Source organism: Pyrgilauda ruficollis, unplaced genomic scaffold (assembly GCF_017590135.1).
Source record: "Pyrgilauda ruficollis isolate IOZ18807 unplaced genomic scaffold, ASM1759013v1 scaffold225, whole genome shotgun sequence".
NCBI classification, from domain to species: Eukaryota; Metazoa; Chordata; class Aves; order Passeriformes; family Passeridae; genus Pyrgilauda; species Pyrgilauda ruficollis.
Window position 1 is genome coordinate 190,938 of NW_024521984.1, and position 22,924 is coordinate 213,861.

Below are 22,924 nucleotides of genomic sequence, written 5' to 3' on the forward strand. Positions count from 1 at the left end.
CCATGTCCCCCCCCGCCTCTCCTCCGTGTCCCGCCCCCCCTGCGGCCCCTCCCCGGCCCGCCCCGCCGCCGCTCGGGCTCTCGCCGCCGGCCGCGCTATAAGAAGCGGGGCGGGCGGCGGGGCCGCAGCGGGCGCGGCGGGGGAACGAGATGAGCAGCGCCGGCGCCGCTGCAAGATGCTGGATGGACACGTCCTGCTGGGATGGCTCTCCTCCTGCGCGCTCCTAGGGCTGCTCGCCTGCGCCCCGCGGCCCTCCGCCGCCTACTTCGGGTAGGTGCCCCGTGCCCCCCGCTCCTGCTCCTTAACTTTTGCCCGAGTTTATTTTTTTTTTTGATGCTGAAGGGGTTTTGCGCCTTGCGCGTCTCGCTCGAGGTGGGGATGCTGCGGACACCCTCCGTCCCTCGGGGGTGCGGGCATCCCCTCCCGCGGGCGCTGACAGCCGGCCCGGGACAGCGACAGCGCCGTGCCCGCGGCTGTCCCGTGTCCCAGCGCCCGGAGCCGGGCTCCCGGAATCCCCTTGGATTTGCCGCTCGGGACTGGGCTCTCGGCGAGCCGCAGCCCCGCGGGAGCTGCCGGGCTGTGTCCCGCGGCCGCGGGCAGGAGCTGCCGGGGCCGAGCGAGCGCTTCGTTCCCCCGTTCCCCGCGGGGGCGACGCGCACGGAGCGGACCTGCAGCGCACCAGCCGCGGGCTGTACCCCCACCTCATCATGGGACAGCGCGGAGAAAACTCCTTTCCCCCCGCAATCAAAGCGCAGGTTTCAACACCAGGCGCTGGTGCTGCCGGTTGTTTTTTGGGGGGATCCGCGGCTGCGGGCGCATCCCCGGCGCTCACCTGTGCGCGGGGCGCGGCGCGGCCGGCAGGGGGCGCTCCCGGCCCGGCGCGCACCGCGCAGGTGGATCCCGCTCCCTTCCCGACCCCTTATCCCGGGGATTTATCCCCCCTTATCCTAGGGATTTATCCCCCTTATCCCGGGGTTTTATCCCCCTCTTTTCATCACCCCGATCCTGCTGTCCCGGCTCTGTGCGGTGAGCTGGACCAGCCAATTCCACCCGCTCTCCTTCAACGCCCCCCGCAGCCGCGTTGCGGAGCCTCAGCTCCGTGCGGGGTTTTCTCGCTGTGCTTTTTGGGGTGTCGCTGCGTCTTATCCTTAATTTTAAACTATTTGTCACAAAATGTTCTCGGTTTGAGAGAGGTTTGACGCGAGCACCTGTGCAAGAGGTTTTGGTGTAAGTTTACACAACAGTGGGGATTCTTGCTTCTTTTTAATTTTTTTCCCTTTTTTTGGGGATGCTGTGTTGTGACCACTGGTAGGAGCCACTGGACCAGCCCTGGAGAATGTTTTAGCAGACTTGAGGTTTTCCCCCCTTCTTTCCAGTAAAACAAATCCTGGTGTTGAGGCTTGTCCATTGCTTGTGGTCTGGCAAAGTTCTCCAAACAGTGCTACTTACATCTTCTGTTTCCAACTCCAGAACCGTTTCACTTCCTGCTGCTGGGGCTGGTTTTCTAAGGAAACAGCCTGTCCTGTGTGTGCAGGTTTTTAGGAAAAGCCCTTTTCTCCCTCGGCAGCGTGCAGAGGGCTGTTCCCAGCCCGTTGGCTCATGTGTCTGCCGAGGACCACCGGCACTGTGCAGCTGAATTGTGCCTTGGGGACTGACAGGCTTTGGAAGGAGCTGGGCTGTAACTCTCCTATTAATCCCTTCTGTGCTGCTATCTGCTCTAGAGCAGCAGGTAACTCATTGCAGTTCCTTCTGGGATTTCTCTCATGGCTTGGGGAGGTTTTAACTTTAGAAGGGACATTCTGAGCCAAGGGCAGTGTCTGCTGTCTGTCCCGACCGCTTTGGGTTTTTCTCTGTCTTGGTACAGCTGCTGTTTCTGGTTTGAGACTCCCTCCCTGGCAGTGAGGAGGGGAGAGGAGATGCTGCCAGATGTGCACCCAGCCAGATGTGCACTCCAGGGCTGCTGTGGTGTGCAGTGGAGTTTGCTCATGCAAAGCCTCCTTGTCTCTGGTTAAAGCCCCAGCGAAGGAGCAGCTGATCCCCTCTTTGTTCTTCCAAGAGCAGAGGTTGCACTTGCAGAGCTGCTGGGGACACTGGGGAATAGTCAGTGCTGAGATCCCAGCTCCTGATAATCCACAGTGAGACCTGACAAGTGTGTGTGGAAGAGCTGAGCCCTCCTCGCTGTGGGCTTCTGTCTGTTGGTAAGGAAAGAAATCCCACCTGGTAAAAGCTGGATGTTCCTGCACAACTTCCCAGTTCTCTCTGCAAGTGCCCTGGGAAGGCTGGTATTGATATTTTTTCTTCTGCCACGTGCAAGAAGGAGCTGCTCCAGGTGAGGCAGCACATCTGTTCATTCTGGTAAATCCTTGCTAACAACGTGGCTGAATGACCTGAGCTAAAACACACTCTCCAGGCAGGGAAAGGGATGCTTCTTTTGAGTCCCAAAGTCACCTTTTGGTGGCCTGCTGGCTGCTCTGGGTGCTGGCATCCCTGTGGAGGAGGTGGTGGGGCACAGAGTGAGGCAGTTCTAAGCAGATGTCACGCTGTGGCTGCAGCTTGGCTGCTCCCTTCCTCAGTCTGGAGTGGGATAGAGACAGCTGTGGATGATCCCTTCCCCCCCCAGCCCCAATGTCTTATTTCAGGGAAAGAATTCCATGTCTCCAAATGTGTGGCCTGGTGGGGAATTAGTGCCCAGGGACAGAAATGGGGCATGGTTACAGGATAATGAGATTGTGTCAGCATGGAGTTATGTCTGTGCCTGCCCTGGGGGGTGGCAGGAAGGGATGCTGGGCTGGGGACACCACGGCTGGAGGCTGCTGCTGCTTCCCTGGAAGTCTGCTCTGGTGTTCTTGGAGGGATGCACAAGCAGCTGAGTAGGATAAATGCCCTCTGGAAGCAGAGTTTGGAGTGTGTGTGGGAGTTCAAGCTGTGGTGCAGGTGGGGCTCTTGCTGCTGTTTTGCTCCATGCCCAGTCTGCCTGACTGGGAGATGTGCTGAAGGTGATGGTCTGTGGAGGGAGAGACAGCTTTCCCCTTTTTCTGAGGGGAATTCTGGCAGCTGGGTGTTGCTGCCCTCCTCCCTGGAGCAGGTGCCAGCAGGACCCAGGGTTACTGCCCAGGAGCAGCACCTGCAGTGATGCTGAGCAGAGCTGAGAGCCTGCAGGCACCTGCTCAGGAGGAGTTTTGAGGGGTTTGGCTCAGCCCTAACTCCCGGGAAACAACTGGAAGAGCCTGGCTGCAGGGATCAGGGGATCTGGTGATGCCACAGCTCCTAAAACCTTGGCTGATAAGAAACTTTTTGACAGAGAGAAAAAAGCATGCCTGTAAAACTGAGCACAGCCCTGCTGGCTTTTTGTGCATTTAGAGCTGCCCCTCAGGAGGATGATGATGATGAATTTTGTGGGAGAGGCTGAGCCTGCCCCAGAGGGGGAGGCATTGCCTCGGGCTCGGTGTCAGCCTGCTGGGATGCACTGGCTGCCCCAGAAGTGAGGCTGCTTTTATGTCCAGCCACGGCCTCTGCAGCTGGGCTGTCTGAACACTAATTTGCACCATATTCCAGCAGCCTGCTGGGGGGGTTTTGGAGCAGCCCCAGGCTGCCGGGATCCCTGAGAAAGCATTGCATTTCATTTTCCTCCCTGCTCTGCTTTCCCGGTGCCTGACACGCTCTGGGCGTGGGTATCTCCCCTCCCTCCCTTTCCTCTCTCCAGTGTGGCTGGGGGTGGTGGAAATGCCAGAGCAGCATCTGGGAATTGTGTTGGGACTTGCACTTCTGGGCTTTGGAAGTGGCAGGTGACAAGATTAGCCATGCTGGGGTGACAGGGTGGCTGAGGAACTTCAGTCCTGCTGTGCCCTGTGCTGGTGGGAAGGGGAACCAGCCCGTAGGAGCTTCTGCTTTCCTGAGCTGCCTGATCCCTGGGTCTGAGGTGGTCCAGGCCATAAATCAACCCTCCTCGATTTCTGTGGGTTCTGATTTACAATCTGACTCAGTTTTGTTGCACCTTAAAAGAAAAATAATTTTTTTTTTTTTTTTAATTCTTGCTGGAAGCGGGTTCTGATTTAGAATCTGACTCAGTTTTGTTGCACCTTTTTTAAAAAAAATAATTTTTTTTTTTTTTTTTTAAAATTCTTGCTGGAAGAAGTGTTTTTCCTGCCGGTTGGGATTTGCTTGCTGGAAGAAATGTTTTTCCTGCCGGTTGGGATTTGCTCTGCTTTCCCTCTGGGAGCAGAAGGATCCCAGCAGCTCTGCCCCCCTCTGCAAACACTTGTCAAGACAGTAGTAATGTTACAAGTGGCTCATGCTTACATAGTGTTTATATTGACAGATTGCAATGTTCTGCATAAATGTAACTGATCTGTCCCCTGCACGCAGGCAACAGGAACCCTCAAATGCTCACGGGGGGAGAGGGAGGGAGGGAGGGGAAGCATAGCTTGCCCTAATTTACCACCACAGCACTCCCGAGAGTGGTTTGCCGTGTGGGAAGCGCCGTGTATTTTTATTCCCTTTGGCAGGTGCAGGATAGGTGCCCTGCTCTGCTGTAGGATAGAAACCTCGCTGTTCAGGGTGTGATTTTGTTAAGAGAGCCTTAGAAAAGAGCGGGATGTTGGGTTTGAAGGGGCTCTTCAGGCGCTGTGAGCGCTCTGGGGTGGGTTCCTGAGCGGAGCGCGAAGTCGCCGCGAGTTCCAGCGTCAGCTGGAATGTCACCTCCAGGAGAAGCAATCCCACACAAGCTCTGCCTGTTTTTCCAGCCCGTGGGCCACGCTGGGCGATGGCAGGTCCCCTGTGTGTGTGTGGCTGTCACTGGAGGGTGGTGTGGGGCCATGTGCGGCCTGCAGGCCGTGGCCAGGCCGCGGTGGCTTCGCGGGCGCGCCCGCCGGGCTCTGGCGTGTGTGAGATGGAGCAGCTGCTTCCCAGCACAACCCAAAAAAACAAAACCTGGCCTGGGCTGGCGAGGCAGGAATGCAGCACGCAGGCAAACACAGCTGGAGTGCCCGGAAAGGACGGCTTGGCCATCCCGCCCTGAGCCGCGCGTTCTGCCGCTCCCACACGGCTCTGCGGGGTTTCAGCTGCTGGATTTGGGGTTTTCCTTGGAAAACTGGAAGGGTTTGCCTGGTTTGGGGGTGTTTTTTTTTTTTCTTTCTCCCCTCCCTTGCTTTTTTGGAGCTGGGTGAGTTGTCACTGCCGTGAGTCCTGCCTGGCTTGGCTCCCAAAGTTGGCCTCTCTGGGTCAACTCAAAGCAGTGTTTAACCTCCATTCCTCTGGAAGGGAACCCTGTGCCCAGAAGCAGCATTTGCTTTGGAGGTGCCTGGAAGTGGCACTGGATTTGATGAGGTGCCAAAAGGGTGGTGACAAAGCCGGGTATATTTGGAAAAATAACTGTGCCAGACCTGCATCTTCATCCCTGGGGAGCAGGATTTGCCCCACATCGGGCTGGGAAATGTCTGGAAGCTCCTGCTGCCTGCAGAGGATGGAGCAGCATTAACTCAGACAAAAATTAGTGGGTTTTTTTTGCTTAAGTAGTTGATTGATCACATTGCTTGACATTTTGGAACCACTGCCTGGTGCCTCAGTTTCCCTCACCTGGGGCTGTTCCTCTCTGAGCTCAGGTTAATGATGAGCACTGCTGCAGCCTCCATGTCCAAATATTGCATTTCTCTTTTCCCCAGTGCTGTAAATGACACCGTGGAGGGGGAAGATGGGTTGTTAGGAGAACATTGAGTGGATACCTGGCAAAGCAGGAGGCTGGTGACTTCCTTTAGCCTGACTGGTGATGCAGAACCAGAGACCAGGAATCCACAGGACTCTGGTCTCCTGCTGAAAGGCCTGGTCAATGATTAACTTGATTTCTGGAAGCTGCTGACAACAATAAAAGGGAGTCCAGCCCCACAACCCCAACACAAAGAGCCCCAGAGTGTTTAATAATTAAAGGCCTTGTGCTTTATCGGGGTAATGAGAATGGCCTTAAGGCTTATTTGGTGGCAGGTAATTGAATTAGGCTGTGGGATTGGTTAGGGGAAGCAGGTTAAGTGGAAAGTCTGGAAGACTGCATGGAGAAGCCTCTGTGATGCAGCTTAGTCAGAATCCTTCTGACCAGAGCAAGTTTTATCAATTTTTGCTTATTTCTTCATTTTTCTGTTGGATTAATTCATTGTGCTGGCAGATTTGGTGTAGTTGTTTCTTGGAGAATCATGGAATGATTTGGGTTAGAAAAGATTTTCTAATTCCACTCTCTGCCATGGGCAGGGGCACCTTCCACTATCCCAGGCTGCTCCAAGCCCTGTCCAACCTGGCCTTGGACATTTCCAGGGATCCAGGGGCAGCCACAGCTTCTCTGGGCACCCTGTGCCAGGGCCTGCCTGCCCTCCCAGGGAAGGATTTTCTCCTAAAACCTCACCTAAACCTGTTTTCTTTCACTTTAAAACGTTCCTACTTGTCCTATCACTATCTACCTGTGTAAAAAGTTCTCCCCAGCTCTCTTGTGAATATTCCTGGCCCAGGGATGCTCCACTCCATTCCCTTCATTTAAGGGCATGCTACAGTGTTATTTCTAATAAATGTTGATATTTAAACATTCTTTGTTTTTTTTAAGTGGAAAATCTGAGTCAGAAGAAACTGCTGAGTTTAAGTTCTTGTGGAGGTGGCTGGGCAGCCAGAGGAGGTGCTGGACCAGTGAACATCACTGGTGTTCCCACAGTATGAGGCATCCGTGGTCCAGAGCTGCACAGGGGTGGTGGGACATGAAAATCTTGGCTCAGGAGAGCTCAAGACTGGATTTGCCTTCCCTGTCTCCTGTTTGATTCTTGTGCCTTGATGTCTTCTAAGGGGAAGTTAGATTGGAAGGGGATTTTGAATGTGTTCAATCAGAATATCCCCACTGTGGAGACCACCAGAGGTGGGAGGATTTCTGATGCCAAAAGCTCCATGTGGATCCTCTCTGCTCCAGTTCCGTGGAATAATGTGGCCCCTTCAGGGCTTGGGTTCTGTGGCCACCTGAGTTCTGTAGAAGAGAAAGGGGTCAAGTCTTCCCCTGATGATTGAGGAGAGGATTGATGCATTCAGAGTGTCTTTATCTGCTCCCCCTCAATTTCTGTCCCCGTGGTTCCAGCTGCCTCCTGAGAGACCCCTCTGGGGTGGGATGGTGCTGAGTTCACACTGAAACCTTCTGTTCTGTTAGACACGAACTTCCCAAGTTCCCAGCTCCCAGGGCTGTACTGGAGCATTCCAAGAACTCTCCTGGACCTGGTTTTCCAACCTAAAACCTGCTGAGCCTCTGGCTTCCCTCCACACTGGAGCAAGCCCCTCTCTCTGCAGCCAGAGCAGCTCTCTGGTGGCTTGTGGTGTGTTCCTACAATTGGCTCCTTGACCTGAGGAGCCCTCGAGCACAGGACTTGGTGTTTGCACTCCTAAATGGTCATGGGGGGCCACTGCTCCTCCTGCAGAACGTGGCTGCAGGATCTGCACCAACATGAGCCAGGTAGGATTTGCTTTCCTGGCTTTTTCCAGAGCTCAGGAACCAGCTCAAGTCAAGTTGAGAGGACCCAGAAATTATTAGGATTATTATTATGGAAAGGGTTAACCCTTTAGAAGCTTTTTTTTTTGACGTCAAGATGCAAATTTTTTTCCTCTTCTCCTGTTTGTAACTGTGCTTTTTAAGGTTCCTTCAGATGGTGGCTGTAAGTGCTAATGAGCCTTATCTCTCCAGATACTGTCATAAAACACACTTATGAAGTTTATCAGCTCAGCAAGCTTTACATTTTATTGTAATGTGTGTTTGCACTTCCCCAAGTGGAACAGGGAGTATTTTGACTCCATGGATAAACACAGCAGTTACAGGATTTGTGGGAGCTGATAGAAAAATCTATCCTGATTTTTTATTTCTTTTTTTTGATTCCCTCAGCTCTTACCAGGAACTCTTGTTTCAAATGAATCCAGCAGCTCCTGATTGTGCTCTGTAGCCTTCCAGGCTGTTATTACAAACCATTCTCTAAGGTTTGGGGAGCATTTTGTTAATTCAGGTGCTGAAGCATTTTGAGGGAAGGCGAAATGACAGGTTAAAAAAAAAAAAAAACAAAAACAAAAAAACCTGCTCTTTTTTTTGGGGAAGAACTCAGAGGAAAACCTCTTTCCTCTCCATCCACCACAGAAAATGCAAACTCAACAGTGTCTTACTGAAATGCTGAGTCTGGGATATAGCATGGAGCACTGAATTCCTCTTGATTCCCAACAGGCTGGATGGGAGTTGACAGGAATTTTAGGAGCAGATTCATTTGGCCTAGCTGATTAAAATAGCATTAATTGGTCATAGAGTTTGGGGCAAACTTGCTCTGATTTCTGCATTTGCCACACACTGGATGGAGCCATTTCCCAATTGGAGCAACTTGGAAAAACTTCTTGACACTGCTTTTGTGCCAGCAGTGGCTTGACCCTCTCTGTGCTGGGAGGCTGCTGCAGAGAAATTCAGAGATTTCAGCAGCACACCAAGGTTCTGGTTAAACTTCTGCCCACTCCTGCCAGGGCTGCCTCAGCCAGCCAGCAGGGAGGGTTTTCAGCTCAGATGTCCCTGTGGGTCTCTTTCAGTGCTCCAGTCATGTCTAGAGGAAATAATTTGTTGCTCCACATCACCAAGGCCATCTCCTGCTCTGCTCCATGGCAAATTTTGCTGCTCCACTCTCTGGAAGACCCCAAGAGTTTTTCCGAGTTGCCCCAATTGGGAAATTACTCCATCCAGTGTGTGGCAAATACAGAAATCAGAGCAAACTCCAAACCAAACTCCATGACCAATTAGTGCTGTTTTAATCAGATTTTAAATGGATCTGCTCCTAAAATTCCTGTTAACTCCCGTCCAAGCTGTTGGGAATTGACAGGAATTGGGTGTTCCATGCTGTATCCCAGACTCAGCATTCCTGTCAGCCTCTCCTGAGGCAGTGGGGAAGGGTGGGTGAGGGCTCATCAGACAAGGTTTTGAAAATTACCCAGATAATCAAAGAAAATGTGTTTCCACTTGAGTTGAATGTGGAAAGGCTGCTGGATTTTGGTGTTTCTCAGCTTTTTGACAGCCTGGATTGGGAAGCTGGGAGCCAGCTCAGTGACTGCACTGGGGATGAGTGTCCACCTTGGACTGGATCCACTGGTGTTGGCTGCAGAGCCTCTCCCAGGGCAATCCATGACTCCAGGGGACCTTTCCCAGCTCGGGAACATGGAGTTCAGCTGCTCTCCAGTGCTGCCCATCTCCTCTGAAAAGAAACCCAATCCTGCAGCCCAAACCCCTCTGGGGACAGTTCCCCAGCACTGATACTTGATTTAAAAGAACTGACTTGTTTGGCTTAATCTTGACAAAATTCTTTTCTAGCCCTAATCCTCTCCCAGTGTAAGGTGAGATCTTGAAATACCTGGCAAACCTCGAGCTCAGCTCTCTCTCTGCATCTCTGGGCCTCTCTGCAATCAAAGGTGAGGGGGGTAGGGGCATTTTCAGCCCCTGCCAAAGATCAGTCTCCTGCTGGGAGCAAGCAGGGAGCTCTTTCCCAGTCTGTGGTTAACAAGTTGATCTGACAGGCCAGAGGTGAAGCAGCCACTTGAGCTGAATTACAGGGTCTGACCAAAGATCCAACACTTCCTCTGGCTCGTTAGCACAGCTGTGTTGCATCCCTGGGGACTGTTTCTATCTTCTGGCTTGTCCCATGTTGACTCTGGAAATCCAGAGGCTTAGCATGAGTTTGGAGAGAGGACTGGAGCTGAAGAGCTGCCCTTGGGAGGGTGTGAGCTGGACTGAGGAAGGCTTTGAGCAGTCCCTGTGGTCAGTGTTACGAGCTGTAATGTCCAGGCTGGTTTGTGGAGCTGAGGGAAATGTGTTTGCAGGCAGATTTGCCTCTCTGCAAGGTGCAGGATGGGTGCTGGGCTGAAGGTTTGGTGCTTGCAGGGCATTGGGACCAGGCATAATCCGGCACTTGCAGGGTCAGCTGAGCTTGCAGAGGGATCCCCAACCATGAAGAAACAAATCTGATTTTGTGGAGATGCTTTAGAAGTAGAAAATGCTCAGTGCCTGTGGGATTTTGTGTTCCCAGAGCACAGGCTGGGTTCAGCAGGGCTGTCCCAGCCACGGCAGGGTGGGAGGTACCAGGGGAGGAGAAGGGCATCCTCCCTCAGCCCTGCATCCCTGGGGCTGCTCCAGGCTCATGGAAAATCTGAGAGCTGGCGCTGGGAGGGGGCAGCTGAGCTGACAGCCTGGCCTGGGCTGACTCACAGTGACAAAAACGCCTCAGTTTGGGCTGCACGGGCTCTGACCCTGTGGCACCACAGCTCTGGGGGTGTTTGTGCCAGGGGCTGGATGTGCCCCATCACAGACTCACGGGGAGGAGAGTGGGGAACTCCTCTGCTCCCAGAGCCTGCAGAGAGCCAGGACTGAGGTGAGCTGCTGCCAGGGATGCTCTGCTGCTGCTGGCCACATCAGGGACAGGTCAGTGGCCTTGGCCAAACAGCTGCTCCTCCCTGCCTGTGTGGGGCTGTTTACTCTGCTCCCAGAGCTCTCTGCAGGCTCCTTGCAAGTGCTTGGGATTGAAGTGGCTCTGAAGCTGCTGTCTGACCTGTCTGGATGTTCAGTTTTACCCCGTTGTGGGTGAAGGGAGCAGAGATTGCTCAGGGTCTGTGTGGCACAGGGCTGTTCTCACAGGGAGCAGCTCTGAGCTGAGTCAGGGATTTGGTGCACATCCTTTAAAGCCCCAACAGGCTGTTGGGCTGTGGATTATATTCCAAAATGCCTTCAATATGTGCCTGACAAAGCAGAAGCCACTGGGTTGGAGTTTCTCCTCCTGGTGCAGCAATCAGGGGGATCCAAAGACAGATTTATAGGGGATCCAAAGACAGATTTATAGGGGATCCAAAGACAGATTTATAGGGGATCCAAAGACAAATTTATAAGGGATCCAAAGACAGATTTATAGCAATCTTCCTGCTGAATTGGTGAGGTTTGAAGTGTTTAAAAGCAGGAAACACCAAGCTCCAGCTCACAAGGTCTGGCTGCAAAACAAGATGAGTGGTGCAGGCTTCACTTTGGGGGTTCAGCGTTGCACCTGCTCTCCTTTCCCAGAGCCTGGCTGGAGATGCGTGGCTGGATTTCCAGGGCAGCTGCTGCCCTTGCTTCAAGCAGCAGCCACACGTTGCTGTTGCTCCTGTCAGCTGCCCGAGCTCCTCTGTTTGTGTGTCTAAAACTTGAAGGCTGGGAGAAGGAGGAAACCTGACCAGTGCAATGGAAACCTTCAATTCCCCGCGGTCCCAGGAGGAGCAGAGCAGCTCCAGGCTGGAGCTAGCAATGAACTCCGTTTGTACACTGCCTCGCCTCTCCGGGAGGAGCAGCAGCCAGGAAAAATATCAACAGTTCCATTAAAAAGTCTGCTGGTTTGCTAAAGTAGTGGAATAAACATACCTGTAGGTAAAGCAGCCCGAACCGCACAGGAAACATTAACGGGAGCGAACACACGCAGCCTCACTGCCTCTCCCTGTGGATGTCCCCGAGAAAAAACACTGCATCCATGGCGATGGGGACATCAAACAGCAGCTGGGGGGATTATTCTTAGCTGGGGAAGAAGTGGCTTGCATGAAACAGGGGCTCTGTGGTTTCCTAGAAAGGCAAAACCTGGGTTGAGCCTGGTGGGTCTGGGGAGGGGGGACCTGGAGTAAAAATCGAGGCAGGATGTGGTTTGGGGTGGTTAGTAGCCTTTTGTTTGATTTTATTGCCCTTCTTAGCTTTCTGATTGCTGTTTCTGTGGGAGTTGTGTGGGGCTGACCTGCTTTTGCTCTAAGCAGTGGAGAAGCTGGGATGAAAACCAGTGGGAAGTGGGGAACACCCTGGGAGCTTGCAGAAGAGCAGGGTGGGTGTGGTAGCACTAAATGGGCAATCTAATCACCCTCATCCATCAGTGTGGGGTGGAGTTGGACCCTTCTCACCTGCACAGACCCCAAATCCATCCTCTGGCCCCTTTGGGACAGAGGGAAAGGAGGGAGAGCTGTATTTGATATTTCAGTGAGGGGACGTGAGCCTGGAACATGTCTCGAGTGGGAGGTGCTGCCCATAAAACCCAACTTCCCCTTGGCCATGCCCAGCAAATATGGTCTGCCCAGAAAATCCACGTGGAAAATGCCTTTGGTTGCAACCAGATGGCACCTGTCTGGCACAAGGAGACATTTCTATTAGTGCTCTCATTGGAGTGGTTTGGATCCCTCCCAGGCCCGAGCTGTCCTCCCTGGGGCAGATTGATGGGATTATTGCATGCTAGAGACAGTCCCTGTGCTCCCAGGCCTCATCTGCACAGCCACTTAGCACAACTAATCTGAAGTGACTTTTAAAGTGGATTAGTTCAATTACTCTTAACTAGCCCTGGTGGAAACACTCTCCTTGGGGATTAAAGGTCCTTAATTCACTTTAACGGACTTGATTTCAATGCAAAGCAGGCTAAACTGAATTAAGGGCACTTTAGAGCCTTGTTTGGAGGAGGCACTCCAAAACTGATGTGGTTTAACCACCCCACTTTGCATTCCTGGGCTCCATTCGTTCCAGCTGAGCATTGCTGGAGTGTCCCCTTACCGGTGACTAATGCAGGCAGCCTCTCACACAGGGAGCTGCAAGCTTTACCTCAGCTCATGTGTGAGCCACCTCCTGCATCTGCTGAGCCACTGCTTAAAATTGGTGTTTTAGAGGTGTTTGCTCGCCTTAAATTTTTGAACTTTCGTTTTCTTTTCCAAATCTTGCTTTTATTTTTTTTTTTTTCCCCTTAAACTCTTCAACCCAAGCTCTTTGCTTTTTCACTTAAAAAATGCAGGGCAGTGAGTCACACATCAGCTTTTCCCTGCTGTCCTGAAGTCTCTGGATGAACTGGGAATACTTGACCAACAGCACACTCCTCCTTTAGCTGGGGAGTTTCTCTCCAGTTGAGGGTGAGCTGTGGTTGTGAAAGACTTTTTGGCCTCAGTTTTCCTGAAGTTTTTTGTGAAAAACAGTCATTGCATGTGGTGCCCTGGATAATTCTTGCTCTGGAGGGAGCTGGGTGGGACATTCTTCTGCATTTGAAGTGTTGGATGATGTGGGTGTGGAGGAGAAGAGGGGAATCCTGCCAGTGCCAGGGAAGATCCCTGAGGGGAAAAATATCATGACTTTTTATTTCCTTGATGCTGATCCTAAACATTTTTGACTCTGAAGGGATGAAGACATAGCACTGACCCTTCTGCAGATGGGGCTCTCCCCTCCTTGTCCTCATCCCTACACCTCATTCTCTGACCTAATACCACCCTGACCCCTTGCCCTTACCATGAGATCCCTGCTTTGCATCCAGATTTAATCCCTGAGGAGCAGCTTCCAGCAGATTGTGGAGGGAATGGCTGCTTGGCACAGCTTTGCCACCTTTGCTTTCCAAGGAAAGGAAGGGTTAAACCCAGTGACTGAAGTGAGTGCCAGCATTGCTGGGTAAGGCTTCTCCGGCGTGCCAGAGCAAGGTTTATTTTACTAATAGCCCTGTGTAACTTCACCCTCCCCTCCTGCTCAGGATATTTCAGCTCCTCTCCTTAGTTCAGCATCACTTCAGAACTGGGGGAGCAGTTTGGGTGGCCACAGCAGCAGCTGCCAGCCGTGTAAGGATATTTTTTTTTGGGGGGGGGTGTGGTGGTGAACAAACCCTGAGTTTCTTTAGGTCGGGTTTTTCATGGCTCTCCTGAAGGGTCCCTGCAGGCTGTGGAGAGGGGAACAGACACTGCACACAGGCAGGACATGGATGCTGCTGCTGCCCTGATGGGCTGGGGCTGTGAGACCTCTCTGTGCTGCAGCTCAGAGATCCCTCAAAGGCCCCTCTGTGCTGCCCTGCAAAGGCTGTGTCTCGCTTACTGCCTGAACCCTAAGCTGATTTCATCTCATTTTCTTGCCACCAAGGAGCTCCTCCTTCCCTGTCCACGCCAAGCTGCTCCTCAGGCCCTGGTGGCCTTCAGGCTTGGCTGGAGCTTGGCACAAACAGTGACAGTGTGGCTGCTGTGCTTCTGCTCCAAGTCTGGTTTCTCTGGTGAAGTTTTCTGGAGCGGTGATGGAAATCAATGGCCAGATTTGGGGAGGTTTTTCTTATTCTTACCATGGAATGGGTTGGGTTGGCAGGAACCTTAAAGATCACCCAGTGCCACCCCTGCCATGATCAGGGACACCTTCCATCATCCCAGGGTGCTCCAAGCCCCATCCAGCCTGGCCTTGGGCACTGCCAGGGATCCAGGGGCAGCCACAGCTGCTCTGGGCACCCTGTGCCAGGGCCTCAGCACCCTCCCAGAGAGCAACTTCTTTCTAATATCTAATCTAAATCTCTGTTCTTGCTCAAAAAGTACCCTCAAAATGAAACACCTTTTTAATTTAAATTTTTAGTTATATGACATTGTTTTTAATTACCTGGGCCAAGAGCTCTTTTTCCCTAGGTTTTGGTTGCAGTGCCTGGTGAGTTTAGCACCATGAAGTGCTGCTCTTTTCTTCTTTAAGACATGAGGCCATTAACTTCATCTTTAGCATCTCTTAAGACTTCTGGAGACAGTTGCTGTGAGAAATACTGAAAGACTACTTAGAACACATCAATTTTGTGTAAGTGTCCAACTGAGAATCTCCTGAAAAGACACCAAGGTGTTGCTGAGAAATCCTTCACCTCAGGACACATTTTTATTTGGGAATGATGCTGGTTTTAAACCTCAGGATCTAGAAAGGAGGTGCATTAATACATCCTTCAAAACCTTCTCCTCTCTTAGGGATACCTGGGGGTACCCCCATCCCTGGAAGTGTCCCAGGCCAGGTTGGATGGGGCTTGGAGCAAACTGGGACAGTGGAAGGTGCCCCTTCCCATGGCAGGGGGTGGAACTGGATGATCTTTAAGGTCTTTTCCAACCCAAACCATTCCCTGATTCTCTGTCTGTTCTAGAGTAGATTTTTGAAGGGCTCTTTGAGGTCAGGCTCGTGAAGTTTGAGTTTGTGACCATCATCTAAAGAGGGAGTCCAACAAGCTGCCTTCGAGGTGGGAGTTGCTCACATCCAAGAGCAGCCCAGTGTCATTTTCCATCCCTTGTGTCTTCCTGGGGGGATTGTAGAGCTCCAGAGCTGCTCTTGTAAGTAATCAGGAGTGCTGGAAACCTAAATGCAAGATCTGCTTAGTCCTGAGAGGTTTTCATTTCAGACTCAAATTAAATGATTTCACTTGTGGTGCTGCTTCTTTCATCGTGTGTTGGTGTGGCTATTGGGTGGCAGGGGGATAAAGGATCTGCTGGAGTGGCCCTAAAAACGGGCTTTCAGTAGGTAGAAGATACCTGGCAACACCTAAACTGAGTTTTTCCTCCTGTAAAGTTTCATTTTGAGGGATGTTGACCTGTGGCATTCATGAGGTTGGTGAGATTTTCTGTGTAAGTTGCCCCTTTCTTTCTACTCCTGCAGCTTTTCCACAGGGATGGAAACTCTGTTTGAGGAGATCCTCAACTTCCATCTACAAAAATGAACTAATCACATCAAAATTGAGAGTAAGGGATTGAGTGAGATGTTGGTGTATGGATTTTACGGCTTTTTGTGGCTTCATGTTGGGAAGAACAAATCTAGGAAGAGCCTAAGTACTTAATGAGTTCTTGCTTTGATCAGCTGGTGGTTGGGTGGAGGAGCTGAGCAGATTTAAATCTGGAGCAGAATCACAGCCAAGTCCTGTCCCTTTGAGGATCCAAAGGGGAAATTTCTTTGCCCACCAAGCTCTTGTCCAGTTAGATGAGACCAACATCTTCCCCAGTAGTTCCAAAGAGAAAGATGATGTTCTCAAAATCACTGAAAACTCTTAAAATCACTCAAAATCTCTGCTGTGGGATTTATATACATCCTGCTTAATGGGTTCACACTGGAACACTTCTTGATCTCTTGCTGCCCTGTTTTCAGCAGCCTCTGGACAACCTGAGGGCTGTTGCATTTAGGTGCCAGGATAATTTGGTAAGGATTTGTCCTTTTTAATGGTTTCTTTCCCACCTCACTCTTTAAAGCTGCCCTAATTCCATGTTGCCCTAATTGTGATATGCAAACTTTACAAGGAAAATTGCAGCCAATGTATTTTAAGATCCTTTTGGGCAAGCAGCCCCCTACTTAACGTGATAAATTTGGACAGCTTTTCTCACTAAGGAAAATAAAAAGCTTTCCAAATCAAGAAAATTATGTAAGCAAATCCGATGAGTGTGCTCTAAAATTAAACCTGCCTCGCAAGCTTTGGGACCTTTAGTGTGGAGCTGGTGTTGGGGTTTCTTGGGGATTTTTTGGTTGGGTTTTTTTTTTTTTTTTGGAAGCCGTAAAACCTTGCTGGGGAATAGCCAGTGGTTTCTCTCTGATCCACCCATCCACTTATTATGACCAAATGTGGAAGAACGTAGAATTATCAGGGACCATCCTTGCCCAGGACCCACTTCCCATCATCCTAAATGAGCCACAGTAGGTACTGGCCCAGAAATTTTCTGGAAGCAGTGGTTGCATTGTCCTATTCCTTCATGGATCTCCTGCCATGCAGCATCCAAAGGCATGACTCTCTAGAATTCCAGAATGGTTTGGGTTGGAAGGGACCTCAAAGCCCATCTCATTCCAACTCCCTGCCATGGACAGGGAGCCTTCCACTATCCGAGGTAGCTCCAAGCCCTGTCCACCCTGGTCTTGGTCACTTCCGGTGATGGGGAATCCACAGCCTCTCTAGGAACTGCAGTGCAGTTGTAGCTCAGTGTGGATTTTCTGTGCTGGAACCAAGTTGTGCTGTCTCCTCACCTGTGACCCAGATTGTCTTGTGTGAGGTTCCTAAACCTGGACTTTGCAAACTGCTACGGACACTCTACAAATGATAATTATTCCGGGATGAAGGTGGGATAGAAAGGTTTTTACTGGTCACTTTTCCATAAATCCCTGTCTCCTCATTCCATGTGCATTGGGAAAGTCTCTTTTCTTGCTTCTGTCTTCATCCTCCCTCCCACTGTATCACCTAAACTCTCCTGCACTTTGTCCAAGGTGTGTTTTTCTGTGCCACGTGGCCGAAGTTGCTTTGGGGACCTTCATTCCCTTGCTGCAAACTTGGAAGAGCTCAGCATTATCCTCCAGGGACAGCAATCAGCAGCTTCCTCCTGAGGGAATTGGAGGTGCAGCCACTGATCTCCTCTCTGTAGTTGATGCCTTGTGCAGGCTGACCTGGAACAGAGGCTGGACAGAGCTAAAGAATAAAGCAGGGATTGATTCAAAGGATCTCCTCCGTGGATCCACCTTGGGCAGCACAAGAGCCCAGCCAGGGCTGCACCCAAGATGAACCCAAATGGTCCCAAAATGCACGAGCGCTCACGGGGTCTCTCCCTGGGATCAGCTCTGCTCCATGTGCACATTGCAGTTCAGTGTCCAATTCCAGCTCAGCCCCTGCACTCCCATCCTGCTTGTTTTTCTCTCTTCAGCCCACGGGGTTTGTGCTGTCGGGCTGAGATTTGGATCATTTGTCCTTGGTGCCCAGCTGGAGCAGGAATTGTTTTGTCTCCCTGCTCTGTGCACAGAGCTCACCATCCCCTGATGTGAAGCTCAGACCCACACACTAAAGCAGCACAGAATCTGAAAAATATAAAAGCTAAACCTGAGCCATTGTAGTGACCATTGAGAGGATCCAGAAGAACAGCAGGAAGCTGTTGAGGAGGGGTTTAGGTTTGGATATCTTCTTCCCCCAGAAGGTGGTGGGGCATGGCCCTGAAGGTGCCAGAGCTCCAGGAGCGTTTGGACAATGCTCTCAGGGACAGGCAGGGGTTGTTGGGGTATCTTTGCAGGGCTGGTGTTGGACTTCATGATCCCTGTGGGTCCCTTCCCACTCAGGATATTCTGTGATTTGAGTGTCTCCATGAGGTTTCCCTGTTGGGACTCTGATGCCAAATGCCCTTCCTGTTTGGAATGGGAGGGAGACCCTCAACTCTGCATACAGTTGTTTTTTTCAGCCAGAGCAGGAGTTAATTGACCTTCACATTTGTTCTGAGTCATCTTTGGGCTGTTGATAGCCTGGGGTGACCTTTAGGGGTTCATGGCACCTTTCCTGGCCAAAGCCAGATATAAACATCTGTAAAACTTAAGTATTTCACCCTACAGTCTCTCACACTGTGCTCTTCACTTGTTTCCCCCAACAGCTGTGTCAGCTCAGCCTCCCAAGGTGTTTCCATGTGGGGAAAATCTCCCCTGATCCTGTTTTACTCCTTTATCTGCAGCCTGGGGACAGGTTTCCAGCAAACACTCGGAGCAGTTGTTAGCGTTGCTATCCTTCCCCTCTCTTGTTCTTGGCCCTTGGTCCTCCCGAGCTCGTGCAGCCAGGAGACACTGAAATCCCAACTGTGCAGGACACGGGATGGATAAACATCTTAATCTCACAGATCCTTCAATCTAAATGTTTTCTGGGGCCCTCCTTCAGGCAGGATTAGCCGGGAACGGCGTCCCAAAGGTCGTAGCCTTGCTCTGACTCGCGCCGCTGCTCAGGATGCTGAACGTGTGTGAAAGCCTCAGCAAAAAGCCTGAGATGCCATCACTGTTCTCCGAGGCTCCGGGGAGCATCTGTGTGTCCTCTTGGGCTTTGGACTTAGGTCTTGGAGCTCTGCCTGCCCCTGTTAGCCATTGTGATAGCGTTGCCTAGAGCGCCCAAATGTGACATGTAGCAACTGGCATTTTGGCTACACTTAAGTGCAAGATTTTTCCAGTGTAGGTTTATATCTGGTTTGTTTTCTTTCTTCCCCTCTTCTCTCAAGTGTGTGCATATTACTGTTATGATTTATTTTCAGGCTCTAACTTGGGTTTTATCACTTGAAATGCTTTGGAAACTTGGAGGGCTTTTTTTTTAAATTAGTGGCATGGCCCTCTTTACCTCGGAGAAAAATTCCAGGGTGAAGAATTCTTTTGATTCTCAAAGAAATTATGTTAGGAAGGTTTTCCTCTTTATCTTTGTGTTCTTTGGGCATTACTTTTCTCCTTGAAGCTGCCATTTGCTTTGCTAAACTTCACTTTGCTTCTTGACGGCTCTAGAATGGATTAGAGTTTATTACTGGAATGTCAAAACCCTCAACGTGGATATCCTTCAGCAGAAAGTTGGGTGAGAAGCCATGATCCTGGGAAGATAGTCTTGAGTTCTTGCTTAAAGTGACACATGGGGGAAGAAATGAATCCAAAGGGTATTTTGATGATTAACAGCAATAGTTTTGTGGGAGGATGGGTTATTCTTGCTCCCTTCGTCCTGAGACCTGAAAAACGAAGTAAACATCTCCCAGTAGTTCCCTCCCTGTATCTCCATGATTTTGGTTTCATTTTTTTGTTGCTCCAGCTGCCTGTGAGCGATACATTGTTAGGGCACTTTCCACCACTGCTATTTTGGGGGCTGGACAGGGGTAAACCGAAGGGATTCCTTTCTCCACCACCAGGAAAACAAATGGCACCCTGGGGAGCGCAAAGCTCCCGCCGCGCTTGTTCCCGCGGTTCAGGCCGCGGCATCGCTCGTGGGGTTTTACAGAAGCGAGGTGTGTGACATGCGGGTTGGTGTCCCTGGGGATATGAGGGTCAGGGGATGGATGCTGGACACTTCCCCAGCCTCGGGGGAGGTTTGGCAGGAGGCTCTGGCAGCGGGGAGCCACCAAGGCTGGGAGTGGGACAGGGCTCTTGACACGGGGCCAGCGGGAAAGTCTCGGGCTCAGACGGAGAGAGGGGCTGGGGAATGTGATCCCGGCTCCCAGGGAACGGCGTGGCCAAGTTTTGTCACAGAGCTCTTGGGTTTCAGCTGCTGCTTCAGCAACGTGGTTGTGTAGGATTTGCTGAAAGAGCTGGGAATTCTGGTTGGGTTTGTCCAAGAAACCAAAGGCAGATCTTACCCTGGGGTCCGTATCTGCTTAAAATCTAAGTTTCCTTGAATCTCCTGAATTTCCCTTCAATTTACATTCACACCCTTCCTTTTAAATATGTTTTGCCACAGGATCCAGGGAAAAAATAATGACTCAGGCTAAATTGAAGTGCAAGCAGGGCTCAGACAGATTTTAACTTCTTTTGCCCTGAATTGTCTTCATGTATTGAGTGGGCAGCTCTGGTTCTGCTTATCCTCCCTGCTGAGGAGATTTATTCATGAGCAAGTTTTTATTTTAATTTTTAATTCAGAATACAAGTCTACTCTTGCTCCAGTATCATTATTAATATATTTTTTTGAGATTTTACTCTATAGCTGATCACCTTTGTGACACTTGGAAATTAATTGAGATCTTCTGCTTTTATTTTTTAAATGTTTTTAGCTTGTTAACTCTAATTCTGATAGGCTCCGTGTAGCTGTGTCCTGTATCCTCTTGGGAATAATGACTCAGTGTCCAGATCCACAGAAATAGGTGGGATGTGGGATTTGTACAGCTAAGCCCACGTGCATTTTGGAGACAGATGGAAACTCCATTTCAGGCTGGGCTGCTCTGGTTGTGATTAGCTCTAATGAGCATCTGTTGATGGAGTAGTTCAAGAGGGGTTCTCAGTGTTCTTTATCCCTGCTCGTGTTGGAATATCAAGAGCTGAACTGAAAAGGAGGATTCGGGTTGTTTGTGAAGACTTCCAGCAAAGCTGTCTTGCTTGTGGAATATACCCAATGTGGGGGTTTTAATCCTTATTTAATTTTTATTTCCCTTGTTGTTGTGCTTCCATACCAGACAAATTCCACCTGTGTTGTCAAAAAATTCCCTTTTTATTTATTCACACCCCAGGATTTCCCTGGTGTGTCTGTACCCTCAGGTACAGCCTGGATTCCCTGGAATTTGCTTGTCCCTCCTTGTGCTGGACACAATTCCTGGCAAATCCATGAAAAACTGAGCATAACCACCCAAGTGCATCTGCAAGTGAATCCAGCTGTAATTTATGATTCAATGCCAGCACCTCAGGTATCTGGAGACACCTTTTACTGCACGATTGCTGCTAATTAAGAGCTCAGAGTTTAATTTGGGAAGCTCCAGAGAAGTGTAGGAGTTACCTCAGTCATCCCCTCCGTGCCTGTACCCTGCCATGGAATTTTATTCCGTGATTCCATGCGAGGTTTGTTCTGCAGTTCCTCTCCTCTTGCAGTGAATGGGCAATTACTGAATATTTCTTTACTGTTCTCATTAACTGCCTGGCCCCAGGGCTGATTTAGAACACATTATCCATGTTCTGTATTCCATGGAAAACACATTTGGGTCCTCGTGGGTGTTTTTAAGGTGCTGTCTGAGACACAGAGCTCAGAGAAAGCTGTCAAGAGTCCACTTACTCCAGCATTGCTCCTGATGCTGAAAATCAGATTTCTTTTCATTACTTTGGAGTACTTGGAATTATTATAGGTCATCCTATATTTGGTTGTCACACCAGGGAAGCCTAAAGCCTGGAAAATGAGGAATGCTGATGACTTGGGAACAACTGTGAATGTTCTTTCCCTGAATTTGCCTTTTATTGTGACACTGTGAGAATGAATTTTAATTCTCAAAAATGAGTTTGCTCCTCCCATTGCCCACTGCCTCCTTTCCCTTTAGTTGTCCTTTGGGATTTAGAGAAAAGATGGGAATGTGGAAAAGGATTCTGCTGCTTTGCAGAGAATGGCCATTTTTCTATTATTTTTAGTAGAATTGATTTCCTACTGCATACACAGAATTATGCTGATGTTTCCTGGCCCTCGAGTGGCTCAGATTCAGGTAATTTGTCTGTAATGATTTTGTTCCTTTTGCTTCTTCCACTCCTAGTTCCCAAAGGAATTTACAAGGAATAATTTAAACCCCAAACTTTAAAATCTCTTCATCTCTTTCACAGATGGATTCTGTAGCATTCTTGGGGTTTCAGAGGAATTCAGGGATGCAGATAATTATTTCAAATGAGATGTCAGCGCTGAATATTTAGAAAACTGATTGTCCAGGCCTAGATTGGGAATGGATCCTGTGTTTTCAACACAAGCACTTCATGTTGTGAGGCAGAGCATCCTCCTGGGTCAGGAGTTCTGCTGCATGCAGAAATTGCACCAGTTGGCTCTTCCCAAATGTGTCAGTTGTTGGGATCCATCTCAGCTGGGACTTCTGGCCTCACTGTAGTTTCTCACAGATGAAACCCAACGCCTTCCATTCAGCTGAAACTCAGCAATCTTTCCAAAAGAAAACATTCAAACCCTGTACTGGAGATTGGTTGGGGAATAGACCCCCCCAAATCCCCCATTTCTGAGGTCTGAAAGTAAAACTGTTAAATCAAAGAGAAATCACAGAATCACTCAATAGTTTGGATTAGAAGGATAATTATCATCTCATAAAGGATAAATCATCTCATGCTGTTAGAACCCTGATTACTGAGAATTTTAGGCTTTCTGTACTGACAGGCAGTGACCCCCAGGAGAACACTGCATCTGACCCGAGGCTGTGGAGAAAGCTTCCAAAATTAAATTATAAAACTAAGATTATGAGTGTGTAGTTTGAATTAAGGTGTATAATATCACGTAGTGGAAAACTCAGAATTTAAAATTTTAGAGTGTAGTAATATATATAAAACAAAACAGAAGTTTTCAAACAGAAACTAATCCTTCTTCTTCACCTTCTTCTTCATGAGTTTAAGTAGTATTATATGATTAGATAAAAAAATCCACGTAAAGGATAAATCATCTGATGCTGTTAGAACCCTGGTTACTGAGAATTTTAGACTTTCTGTACTGACAGGCAGTGACCCCCAGGAGAACACTGCATCTGACCCGAGGCTGTGGAGAAAGCTTCCAAAATTAAATTATAAAACTAAGATTATGAGTGTGTAGTTTGAATTAAGGTGTATAATATCACGTAGTGGAAAACTCAGAATTTAAAATTTTAGAGTGTAGTAATATATATAAAACAAAACAGAAGTTTTCAAACAGAAACTAATCCTTCTTCTTCACCTTCTTCTTCATGAGTTTAA

General features: G+C 49.8%; 1 protein-coding gene across 1 annotated transcript in view; it reads left to right on the forward strand.

Moving 5' to 3' along the window:
• Positions 1-120: 120 nt before the first annotated feature.
• WNT9A (Wnt family member 9A) overlaps positions 121-22,924 on the forward strand; it is a 55,156-nt gene continuing 32,352 nt past the window's right edge. The window contains exon 1 of the mRNA XM_041468672.1: positions 121-270. Coding sequence (XP_041324606.1) covers positions 176-270 — 95 coding nt within the window. The 5' untranslated portion in view covers positions 121-175. The remainder of the gene's footprint in view (positions 271-22,924) is intronic.